Here is a 13,101-nt window from a genome sequence, read left to right as displayed (position 1 = left end):
AATACCTACTACTCGAGTGTTACCATAGGCAACAAGGAGTTTAGGTTTTTCTCCATCTCTTTGTTGGTACCAGGCTAAACAGTTAGAATTATAAACATTCTGACTGACCCTACATGTGATGGTGACAGAGCCTCCCACAGCAGATCTCACTGCTCCAGGCTGAGCCACTGTGACCTGACCTCTGGACCCTGAGGACACAGAGACAGAGACATTAAACAGAGTCCTGGTTTTGTTGGCTTCAGATGTTGATGGAGGAGTTGGACTCTCTGGACTTTACCTGTGAAGCAGCAGCAGAGGAGAGTCCAGATGAAGACGGAGATCACAGTCATGTTTCTGATGAGGAGGATTTCTGTGTCTCGTGTTGTCATGAAGGACAGCTGTCAATCATCCAGTCTTCAACTCTCAGGACTATAAACTGTCCCAGAGCACTGGAGCATGGTGCTGCTGATGCAAAGTCACTCTCTATGGAAATCATCTGAGTGTCCCCAAGCGGCACTTGGATCAATTTGATCGTGTTTGTTATCAATCAATAATGTGTTTAATAATGTAGAGTGTGTTCATACTTTTTGTTGGAAAATTACAAAAGATTATTGACCAAATAGAGTATAATACACAGTCTAAGTTCATTAGTTTCACAGTGAGAGGTTTTTTTAGACCATGTTTGGTGCAGGAACCAGATGTTGGCAGTAAGTTACTGCAGTCAAACGTTTACTTTCACTCAACCTACCTGTGTTATATATTGTTTGTGAATTGTATATTGTAGTGTAGTTTGACATGTTTCAGATAAAACTGTGTAATGATCGTCTCCATGCCGATGTGCATTAGAGGCTTCTTAAAGGGAAGTGAAACAATGTGTGAGGGAGTGAATGACTGGTGGAGCTGAAACACCATCTGACAGAAACCCCCTCAAAAGACTAAATCAACTCTCACACAGTGAAGGTGTCCAGGTGTGAAGGCCGGGGGCTCATCCCTTGGTCTGCAACATTAAAACAAATTTCAGTCACTCACACTGCAACTTAAAGGGAAATTTCAATATTTTTTACAATATGGACCTTATTTCTAGCATAAAATACAATCATTTACTCACTTATTCAGACAAAATTAGCTCCAGCCGAGAGATGCATATCCATATAATGCGAGTCTACAGAGCAGCAGAATGTAGCCTCTAAATAACACAATTATCTGCAGCGAAACTCGTTCAATTCACCAATATTTAGTTATGATACGCTAGTGCTATTCCCCTAGGCGCTGCACGGCTCATTCTAATAATAATAGCCAGAGCTTTAGTAAGTCCAGGTTGTGGAGAGGAAGCCTGTGGAAGCTGAACTTCGTCCAGCTGCTCATTTTGTTCTGACAGTTCGGAAACACGTAGAAACGAACCATAGTATTAGTAGTAGCAACTTTCAGGCGTTCAGAGATGATATCATCCAGGTCATGAGGTTAGTAGGTCAACATACAGACCCCGGATGTTGATAACACGTAACTCATCTCATAGCGTGGTGAATGTGCAGCTTTGCTCCGCCATTCTAAAAACAGCTTGCACCGACAATTAGAGTTAATGAACCTACTCCTACCTATAGGGATTATGGCAATGGGCCAATTTGCCAAAATGTTGAACTCCAACAGATATTCTGCTTCAACCCTTTTTATACAGTGCAGTGGTAGGCTATTATCAGTCCAGTCCAGTTTGTTGTGAACACCCAGGTACTTAATAGCATTTTTTTAGAGTGGGGTTGTATGATCTACAAATAGCCCCTAAGTACTTTAATTGCAGTAGAAGACTCTCTGCACTCCTCCCGTTAGCAACGCCAGCCCATAGCCCTGCCTAGAGATTTACAACATTGTTGTGAACAGACCCAAAGAAACAGTCTATTTTCGCGGCCTAAAAGAGGTTTTACCTGAAAAAAAAACACAGTTCCATTGTTCACTATAATATAATTTTTTCCAGCCCCTCAAAGTGCAGGAAAAACGCAGTTTTTATTTGGACCTGACCAACTGCTGATCGGCGGGCGCTAACCCTGGGCCGAAGGGATACATGAGTTAGTTTGGTCCAAATAAGAACTGCGTTTTTCCTGCACTTTGAGGGGCTGGAAAAAATGATATTATAGCGAACGATGGAACTGTGTATTTTTTTTCAGGTCAAACCTCTTTTAGACCGTGAAAATAGGCTGTTTCTTTGGGTCTGTTCACAACACTGTATGTTGTAAATCTCTGGGCAGGGCTATGGGCTGGCGTTGCTAACGGGAGGAGTGCAGTGAGTCTTCTACTGCAATTAAAGTACTTAGGGGCTATTTGTAGATCATACAACCCCATTTAAAAAAAATTATACTATCCCTTTAAGATGTAACATCTCAATGTCCCTTCCCTGAATGTTCACTGGTGAAGGAGATGGGTTTTTAACACCTGTGGAAATCCACCACCAGCTCCTTATTAGTCTTCCCCGCAATGATCTGGCACCAGTCTACTTGAAGTCCCCGATCAGTTCTCTGTAGCCTAGAGTCTAGGCCCTAGACTGTGTCTATGCCATGGATGTATTATATTAACGGTCTATGCACACAAAAACAGCAGAGCCAGAGGAACACATGATGCTGTAGTGTAGGACCACAGCCCAGCCCAGGTGAGCTGTGGCTGTGAGTCCAGTCCAGTCCAGTCCACTAGGTGGCGGTAACAGCCCTCTGAGGTGCTTTGTTAGCGCCACAAAATAAGAAGTGGACTAGACGCTCCTCCAATAGCGTCTAACCAGCTAGCAACACGTCATACATCCTGCTGCGTCATCAGAGATGGCGGATGTAGGAAATAGTCGCCACAACAACAACAGCAGCAGCAACTAGTCGACGCTACGGTTTGCTGCTCAGCTCGGGTGTTATCTGATCTGGAGTCAGAGATGGACGACGTAGAGATCACCGATGTGGATGAAGCCGGCGTGGAGGTGGAGAAACCACCGCTCCAGAACCAGGACCTCGGTTCCGTCAGCGCGTTTGGTAACGTGACGTGACAACATGAGCTGTGTTTAGGCTACTGACTGACCAACATGAACAACACAAACACATCTACAGATAGCTACACTTTATGGCTGATTGGTTATTTTTCCTCTTTATACGTGTGTTTGTGTTACTTCTTCAACCTCATTTCTTCTTTCCTGCAGTGATAAGTGAATTACCCATGGGCGTAATTTATGGGGGGTTAGGGGGGTTATCAAATTCAGCCTTAAATAGCTAATCATATAATTGCAGTGAATAAAAATATCTACAAGCTGGTAACGCTATGAATAAATGGTCATTTTTACAATTTTTATTTTATTTGCAAGCAACCACAAATGATATATTTAATAACCTGACAATGTGTAGCTGGTTGCTAGTTTGCAAGTGGCTATAGGTAACGTTAAAGCTAGGGGAGGATGCCACAGACAGAATCAATGTGGTGGTAATGGGGGAATGCCGAAATAAACAGGTAAATTAGACTTTCCTTTTATCAAAGTTAAAAATGATTTTGCACTCTTCACCTGCACTAAGATACATAAAGTTACAATCCTTGGAATTAGGCCTACCTGTTGTTAGGTCGGGAGCGTGCCTATGTTCCCACAGCCCTATGTTCCCACTGGACTCTCTCTACCTATCTGGACTCTATCTATCTGGCCTGTCTAGCCTCTACCGGGTCTTTTTACTAAACTTAACCAACTCTTTTCTTCATTGCCTAAACCCAACCAATGGTGGGACCAAAGGGCTGTGGGAACATAGAGCCTAATTTTCAGTGACAACAAAAGTTAGAAATGTGGGAACATAAGGCTGTGGGAACATAGGAATGACCCCGTTGGGTCAATAAATACTTATCTTATCTTTGATGAATGAAGAATAACTTTTTACCTGGTTTATGATATTTAACTGTTAGGCTAATTATTAATCTAATCCTAGTTTAATTCATATAAATGTGATCTGGGTTGTTAATCCCCAAATTATTCAACATATTACTTTGTTATGAGTGTGATCCTGTCTGTCAACTCCTGAATTATTCATCTGTTTCTATCTTTTATCCCTTCTTCCCCAGTGGGGGAGCTTCTCTCCCAGTATGGCTGGCACCTGCTGGTCCTGACTGTGCTGGTCTACGTGCTCATCCAGTACCTGAGCAAGAAGAGATCCAGCAAGAGCAGCAACGCTTCACCGCAGACTCAGCAAGGTCAGCACCAGTATTTACCTATACAGTACAAAAAAATGCATGACATCAGATACAGAGCTTGTACCTGCTCACTACGAGGCCACGAGAGAGTTTATCATGTCTATCATAATGACTGGATTCTCCATGGTCACTGGGAAACTTTCAGAGAATAGATGTGTGAATGTTGTTGTGGTCTCTCTCTTAAAGGGTAGTCTGGAGTTCTTTCAGGTCTTTGTTAATAAAATGATGGTAAATATTCCATACAGGTGCATCTCAGTAAAGTAGAATATGATGGAGGTCAACAGTCTTCTGCATAATACTGGAGCTACTGAACCAGACAGATTGTTTAAAGACTCAGGAAACCTCTGTAAGTGTTTGGAGTTAATCAGCTGATTAGAGTGCGACATGTAATAGTGAACTTTTTATTCTAATTGTTTGAATTACTGAGTTTTGGGTTTTCATTAAATGTAATCCATAATCATTACAATTAAAAGAAATAAAGACATGAAATTTTTCAGTCTGTTTGTAATGAATCTATGAGATTCACTATTTGAATTGAACTACTGAACTTTTCCATTATCCTCAGTCTAATTTATTGAGATGCAGCTGTAATGACAGTTATCAGTTACTGATACTGTCTGCCAACAGGTTCCTTTGTAATATGACTCAGCCCTCTCTTCAATCAAAATAGAAATTCAAGTCCAGCAATTAGCACTTGGCCATGAGGTTAAACATGAATGTGAAATAAATAACTTTCTCCAGTTGAACCCGAACGAAGCTCAGATGTTAGTTGTTGGTTCCCAGGCCATGATAAAGTAAATCCTGCCCCCTGCTGGTTCCCTGTCAGATCACCATCAAGCCAGACGCTAAGAGTTTTTGCAACAGGGTTGATCTGATCTCAATTTTAAACAGCACACCACAAAACTTGAACAACATGTTTTTATCATCTCTTCTAAAAATCAGATCTTCCTTTTCTGCTCCCAGTATGTTGTAGAATAGATTCCATTGATCCTAGCTACATCTTTAGACCTCTTAGTTCCCTACTCACCTTAGATCCTGGAGCAGAGGCCCTCTGTCTGTCCCTAGTCTACTTGCCAGCCCATAGGGCCCCATTGTGAACCTGGAAATGTTGAGTACCCCAAAGTTTTATGTTAGAAATATATAGTATGGGTCCCCAGTATTCAGAAACTGCCGGATGCTAACTTATTAATGGATTCAGCATCATCAATAACCCCTAAAACCACTCCAATATTGCCCAGATCAGCCAAGCAGTTGTTGAAATATTGCCCATATAGGCGATTATGCTAATTTATGCTAATTATGTCAATTATGCTAATTGTCCTATGTATATAAGTTAGCATCCGGCAGTTTCTGAATACTGGGGACCCATACTATATATTTCTAACATAAAACTTTGGGGTACTCAACATTTCCGGGTACTCATTGTTGGCAAGTAGACTACCCAGGGGCCCAGCTGAATATAAAAGGTGACACTGCGTTGTAGTCGGGGCTCTGGAATGACCTGCCAGACAAAATGTGTGATCTCACTCCGATCAGCCACAAATTTTAAAATGAACTAGTTCAGTTCATAGTTCATAATTCAAAAATACATTTTGAACTAAGTTCACGGTTCCAAAACTGACCGAGTTCATAGTTATTTTTTCTTTTCTTTCTTTTTCAATATGTTGCTGCAAGCTATTATTTTTCAAAATTATTGCCTCAGCCCATATATTAATAATAATACAGAACCACAGACAGCAATTACTTTCTCAGTTTTAACCAGTGGTATTAGTTATAGTTACTACTTTCCCTAAAAAGTAACTGAGTTACAACGTGATGAAAGTGATTAATTATCAGGAGAAGTAACTATTGTGTTACTATTTTATAAAATTCTCAAATATGTCAAATTACTTGGACTTCCCTCTCTAACCCCCGTTTACCTGGTACTAACAAACTCGGCCAGTATTCCTCCATACAGACACTGGTATACAGGCTATATGGATTCACAACACTGTAACTGTTTTAATGTTGTAGTTTACAGGTGTGCCTTCCTTAACGATGTCCAATCAATTTAATTTGCCAGAGTCCAATCAAATTTTAGACACTTGTTGTAAGGAGGAACTGGATCTCAGTTTGAACTGACAAAGCAAAGGGTCTGAATCATTTTGCAAATGAGAAGTTTGAGTTAGATTTGGATTAAATTCGCCTTTGTAACTTTTTTGGGAGTAGATTGATGGGGAAAATTGTCATTTTATCCATATGGAATTTAACCGACAACACAAAGTGCAGGTGCAGTAAATGTAGAGGTCTGAATACTGAAAACAACAGAAAATCCATGATCTATTGTGAGAATCTCCATGTGTCATTCAATATTTGTGACACAGCCAGAAAGCAGAAACATGTCACTTCAACTGGAGAACCTCAGCTGACAGGGTCTGCATTGTGATTTCTTGTTAATTAGTGAAGGCTAAATGTAACAATTAATTTATGTTTCTCTTTTTTTTGTGTGAAGATGCTTTGTTAGTGGCACAAAGACAAGAGGCCATGGAAGCAGCTCGGAGGAAGATGCAAGCCGAGCTGGATGCCAAAGCAGCCATGTTCAGAGAGAAACAGCAACAGGTGCGCACTTGAAACAGAAATGTGTGAAACAAATAAGATGAAGCACCCTGCTGTGATGTTTGGTGTGGACTGAGTGTGGCATTCATGTTCTCAACAGCAAGAGGAAGAGAAGAGGAGGCAGAAAATAGAGATGTGGGACAGTATGCAACAGGGGAAGAGTTATAAAGGAGGCCCCAAAGTTTCTCAGGTGAGTTTTGTGTTGAGTTACTGGTAACTTTGTCTTTTCAAACTAATTCTAATTGAACAGAATTCAAAGTTAATAATCAGCACAGAAGAGAGAAATGAACTCCCAGAAACATGTGTCAACAATCTGTGTTAAATGACACAGATTAATAGAGGTAAAAGTTCAATACATTCATGTAGTGATACATTTTAGAATTACAATGAGTTAATCCTTTATTTATACAGGGAGTAATGGGCACACACCCAGTTTCCTCGATAAACACATTAGTGTGTAATACAGGAGTCTGTCCAGAGTTCATGCTACACAACACCTGAGCTTTTCATACAACAGCAGAGGCCTGTACTGAAGGAGGCTCAACATAGCCAGGCTTTGTGTTCATGATGCAGCTCAACTAAACCTCCAGCCCCGGTCCGAGTTAACACGGTACTACGAAGCTGGTTATCAACTTGGTTTGTTGAGTCCGGCTCTCAGCTTTATGATCTGTGCGCGTTCACATCAAAGGAGGCGTTTGGCGTCATATTATTCAACTTCCGCACGAAATGTGAGCGACAACGGGCTGATTTCAGCCAAGAGGAGTCGGTTGTTTTAATGGAGAGAGAGTATGAGCGATACAAAAAAGCACAATCGCAGCCTGAAGCAACAGTGTTGCTACAAACATGACGAGAGAGAAGGCTGCTTTTAATTTCTGACAGCTCTACATTGCACTACTTTTAAATATGAAGCTTTATTCATTTAAATTAAATAAACTAGAGCAACAAGTTCTGTCATTTTAAATTGTGTTTTATATTGTTTTCATATATTTCACTGATCAAAATTATATGTGTGTTTTATTGAAAGCGAGGCTGGGTGTGTGTATGGAAATAGAGGGTTATTTAGGTGCTGTAGCTACAAGCAAATCTCATATTGTCTCTGTACAAAGGCAACAAAGACCTTTTTAAATGTGAAAACACTGTAGACTTATTCAAGATTTGCGTTAGGGCAACACTGATATATAACAGGCGAAACATCAAAATTAATTTGGCCACATTAAAGGGACAACGAGGAGTTTTGGAAAAGCGAAGCGTTTTCACACTACATTTATGAGCCTCCGCACCGTGAAATTCTTTGACCGGCGCAAGACAGACTCATGTTTTCATTCATCAAGAATTAAAGTCAGAGGTTGGAAGACGATCACATACCGTCGTAGTTCCCACCATAAACGGCGATTCGGCCACAAAACCGAAAGTAAAGAAACGCTGGTCGGCTCGCCCAGCATTTCCACCACCACTAATAATAACAAAATAACAATAGAGACAAAACAACATATTTATCGAAAATGGAGCCATTAACAAGTGTGGGTAACGTAGATTCATCCACATTAACGTGATACTTTTTTATAACCAAATATAAACTCCTCGTTGTCCCTTTAAGTGAAATTATTCACTTTACCGATTATCCATCTGATTATCTGCCAGCTGAAAATGACCCAGACAGTATTTATTCCGTCGAAAAAAGTCTGAAAAAGACGAGTCGTCTCACATTCGGGGTCTAGATATTTCTATATGCAGATCAGCGGGTGACACCAAACAACATCTGCCCAAGAAAGTCAGAGCTTTTCTTTCTCTCACACTCACATACACCAGTCACCTGGGAGGTGCAGCCGCATCTGAGAGGACGATAGCATGTTTCCATCACAGCTGAGTTCTTCATAGTTCCTCCTCAGCGGGGGCGGGGTCGACATATCATGAAGGCTACAGTCGCTTCGTCTCACTCTCTTTCCTCTCCTCTCGTCAGCTCCAAACTCACTCTGCTGCACCACGATTACCGACTCGTGTCAGAATAACAACAGTCTCAGTACAGATCAGTGGGCGCTGCCATCTACCAGTTTTTATTTCACTGATACTGAAAACGTCTGATTTTGTCTTTTAAAAGTATTTTTCCAAAAACAGGTCTTGAAAAAGTGGGGTTGTCTTAATTCACCCCTTCCCAGACAAATAACTAAGTCCAGTTGCTTTCGATTTTCAAATGAGAATATGCACAGGCATATTGTCTTATATTGGGGTCAATACGGTATGTTATTCCATGCAATCCTGTAAACTGCTAAAAACGCTGAGGCTTTGCTGTTTGAACCTTTTACAGTGTGAACCAGACCAACACAGCTGGATAACATTACATTGTTAAAGTCTCAGTGGAACAGGTTTCTCTAAAAAGCCTTGACTGTGTTCTCTGCAGCAGTAGCAGTGTGTGTGTCTGTGGTGCTGATGAATGTGTGTCATTGCAGACCAGTGAAGAGGCCAGCTCCTCAGCAACGGGGCTGAAACCAAAGACGGAGAAGAAGTCGCTTCGCGGTGCTGGTAAGTGTTTTACATATCAGCTTTAAAACATGTGTTACTACTTCCTGCTTTTTGTTTCTTTAAGTGTATGTTCTCAATTGAAAATAGCTGACATAATATTTGCGACAGTAAGTATAACCAAAGAATTGGATTTACAAGAAATAAGTCTCAAAAAGCTGGAAAAGCATTATCGATCCCCTTTAAAGAGGCTAAACAACAGAGGGATGTGAAGATGCCAGGGATTTATTAGTAACATTTAAGGCCCACCGATGCTTCACCTGATGAAGACATGTTTTAGTGTTTTCCCTTTTCGCTGGAACAGCCCAGACTGTGGAGATGTGACACTAACCACTCACTCTAAGTTGATGTCGAATCAACAAATGTATCTACATTGTAGATACATTTACTCCCACAGAGCCACAGGAGCCAAGCTGATTGACATTGCCCTTAAAGCTGGGGACACGCTACACGGTTTTCACTGTCGCTGCCGATTTAGAAAAGACTTGGAGTACACACTAACCCAGGGGTTCCCAACCACCGGGCGGGGGACCGGTACCGGGCCGCTGAGAGAGAATGAAAAAATATAAAATCATTTATTTTGTCTAATTTACACTCATCATTTTATTTTGGAAATTTTCCCACTTCTGTCTGTGCATCTTCTCAGCACTGCGCAATTGACAGGCAGGTCCACAAGTGTAAAAAACACACGTCGCCAGCACCCCCCCCCCCAGATAATTACTATGTTTCAGCATTAATCTCTCCTAATGAGATGGTTAAATTTTGGAGACGGCCAATTGGAGATCATCTTCCTAATAGACACAATCTGTAGCCATCTAAAGATAAGAGAGGAACATTTATTTGCATTGTTTTATTTTTAATTTTAACTACTACTTTTATCTTTTTTAACAATTACAGCTAAAATTCAGTATTTCTAATCATTTTCAAATGTTATTTGATTTCTGATTCCCAGTCTAGTGTACATTACATGACACTACATTTAGACATATGGCAGAGAGGAAAAGCAACCTACCGGTCGGTGCAGGAGGAGACCTTGGTATAAACAGCAGACTGATGTCCTACTGTACTGACTGGAGACCAGACATGCTGCTGTGGTCCAGAGCTTGGAACCATTCCCCACAGTTACCATGTTTCTATCTACATGTTTTTATTCACATTAAGCAATATTGAATTAAAAATGCCTTATAGAAACAGTAAAACTCGATTAAATATCATGAATATTGATAAAAAGTGAATATGGTCGATCTCATCGGATTTTCTCTTGGTCTATACAAAGTTTATGGGATACATGCTGATGGAAACAGATCTGTCGGATAAATGTGACTTGCGATCATGTTTTATGTCAATGGGCTTCGTTGACCATCGTTGTGAGGTCAGACACACCTGGATTAATCAGTTTGTCCAATAATGTAAGACAGGAAATAAAGGAGCTGGCTTATTTCAGGAAGTAGTGGAGCTGTACATAAAGCCCATTCCGCTACGTATTCCAGCTGTTCAACGACACAGCGGGAGTAAACAAAGAAAGATGCTGGTGTACAGGCGCTGCTGTTCACAAACCACAGGTGACAGGTCTCTCCGTTGTGCATCTGCATCAAACCGGTGTGTACACGCCACTGTCTTCTGATGACGGGCATGTTGCATTATAAAGAACAATATTTACATTTATTTAGCCTATTGGCTGGCGTGCATATGGCTCAGTGGTTTCCAGGCAACGACTCCAGCTGCTCGTCACACTGGGCCTGTGCGCAGCCTGACCTCGGATAATCAGTAAGATGAAGCATGGATGTCCTTCTGTTTTGTGATTTAGTGCAAAAATGAATGGAAATGCGTTATGAGATAATAAAGGAACGTTACGAGACAGAGTTGTTTTAAATGGTAAATGGTCTGTATAGCGCTTTACTAGACCTGAACGATACCCAAAGCGCTTTACAGTACATCACATTCACCCATTCACACACACATTGACACACTGATGGCGGAAGCTGCCATGCAAGGTGCGAACCAAGACCCACCAGGAGCAAGGTGGGTCTTGCCCAAGGACATTACGGCAGCAACCAGGACAGAGCGGGTAAATGCAGAGACTGCTTGCTGAAAAACTGCTTCTTACAGGAATGTGCATCAGTGGTTTTGCACAACTCTGTCTTGTAACGTTGTGTTATTATCTCATAGCGTGGTGAATGTGCAGCTCACAACTTGTCCACCAGAGCGGTGTGGAGTTGTTGGATTGTGTATTTGATGAGTTTGATGAGGGAAACCAAGAAATCCCATTAGCCTCCATAGCGTAGCTCTGAACAGCTCACGGCTCTGCTCCACTGTTCTAAAAATAGCTTGCACCGACAACTAAAGGTAATGAACCTACTCCTAATGGCAATGAGCCAATTTGCCAAAATGTTGAACTATTCCTTTAAATTGCAAGAAAACAATTCGACACAGCAATATGATCACAAAACAGCACATGGCGTCATCACACACTGTTTTTTATTAGATTTAAAGGTCTCCGATGGAAACGCAATTGAACCGGCATTGTTTGCATTCATATTTATTATCGATCTTGAGATAATTGACAAGTGGATGGAAACATGGTTAGTGATGTACTGAACATTCCATCCTTGCACAAAAGTTGCTCCATGTTGGATCAGTTCACAGTCTTAAGTGTGAGTGTGTGTGTGTGACGTTGATGGGCAGTCTGCATCCTGTTCCTCTGTGTGTTTCAGACTACAGTCCCCTGTCTGGAGAGGGAGGAGGTTCCTGCGCCTGGAGACCGGGCAGGAGGGGGCCGTCGTCCGGGGGATGAGGTTAAAGGAGGTCAGAGAGACATCGGTCTGCGTGACCCTTGACCTCTGACCTTTGATGTGCACAAACTGACTGGACCAAGCTGACAACGTCGCCAAGCTCACACTTTACTCTGATTTCTTTCGCTTCATCCTTCTTCTGGGTGTTGATCAGTTGTCATTATGAATAGCATACATACAGTACATCCTCTGTTTGATTTCCTGGTGTTCACTCTCTGATTTTATCTCCTGCTGCGTTGTTAAGAATCAAAGGTAATATCATAATCTGGTGAGATTGAAAGCTTGTAATGAAGCCATCCCTGTAAACGGTTCTCCACCACCAGGTTTGGCTGATGAAGTTCAGTCAGTGTGTTTCCTCCTGCATTTTGTTTTTAATACATGTACCACCATACATACTGTAGCTTCAGAGCTTATAGAACTGCAGCAGCTGCAGCTGTCGGGCAGTGGTTAGGTACAAAGAAACGTTACATGTTCTGATTATTGTTCCAACATTTAGATCTACAGACGGTGACAAACTAAAGTAAGACCATGAGTGTAAAGTGAGTGGAGGAACAGGATGACGGTGCTCAATGAATGGTTTGATGAAGATGAACCATCATCAAAACATCAAAAGTGAGTTATCTTTTAGAAGAGTGTGTTCATCCTTCAGTGGAGTTTAGGTAGAGTAAAACTGTACCAGCTGCACCTCACTAAGACTCTTTATGTTGGCTTTCCTTTAGTTTGTCACCTGTTTCTCATCTAAATGTATGTCCATAGATTTACACACATTTTTATGCAATAAAACACAGATCACCAGAAGTGTGTCCTTCATGTTTCTTGTTCAAATATCTTGAATAAGTTTTTGTTATAACATTGAAAACGCAGATTTTTCTTAAAGGTGTACAGAAAAGAAAATTGAATTTGAGCCCACTCTGGCTCGCAAAATGAGTGTAATAACTCATCTTTCAGACGTTGTAGGCCAAACATTGTGCACAATTCTATTTTCGAGTAAATCCGGGATGAAAGTGTGGTATTTTTTTTCGCA

The 13,101-nt window shown here is 41.2% G+C and overlaps 1 protein-coding gene across 1 annotated transcript; it reads left to right on the top strand.

The window, feature by feature from the left end:
- Positions 1-2,772: 2,772 nt before the first annotated feature.
- On the top strand, positions 2,773-12,869 carry selenos (selenoprotein S). Its single transcript, XM_083993363.1, has 6 exons — positions 2,773-2,981; positions 4,045-4,173; positions 6,665-6,771; positions 6,869-6,958; positions 9,216-9,288; positions 12,000-12,869. Exons 1-6 carry the CDS (start codon positions 2,885-2,887, stop codon positions 12,077-12,079), a joined length of 576 nt encoding a protein of 191 aa, XP_083849489.1. The 5' UTR covers positions 2,773-2,884; the 3' UTR covers positions 12,080-12,869.
- Positions 12,870-13,101: the final 232 nt, after the last annotated feature.

This window comes from Trachurus trachurus (assembly GCF_905171665.1).
Source record: "Trachurus trachurus genome assembly, chromosome: 3".
NCBI classification, from domain to species: domain Eukaryota; kingdom Metazoa; phylum Chordata; class Actinopteri; order Carangiformes; family Carangidae; genus Trachurus; species Trachurus trachurus.
This window is presented reverse-complemented; position numbering and strand designations above follow the sequence as displayed.

Bases quoted from the DNA above. Each gene is read 5' to 3' on its own strand.
- selenos (XM_083993363.1), top strand. From the start codon at position 2,885: ATGGACGACGTAGAGATCACCGATGTGGATGAAGCCGGCGTGGAGGTG. The intron at 4,174-6,664 runs GTCAGCACCAGT...TTTTGTGTGAAG, and splicing joins TTCACCGCAGACTCAGCAAG to ATGCTTTGTTAGTGGCACAA. The intron at 6,959-9,215 runs GTGAGTTTTGTG...GTGTCATTGCAG, and splicing joins GAGGCCCCAAAGTTTCTCAG to ACCAGTGAAGAGGCCAGCTC.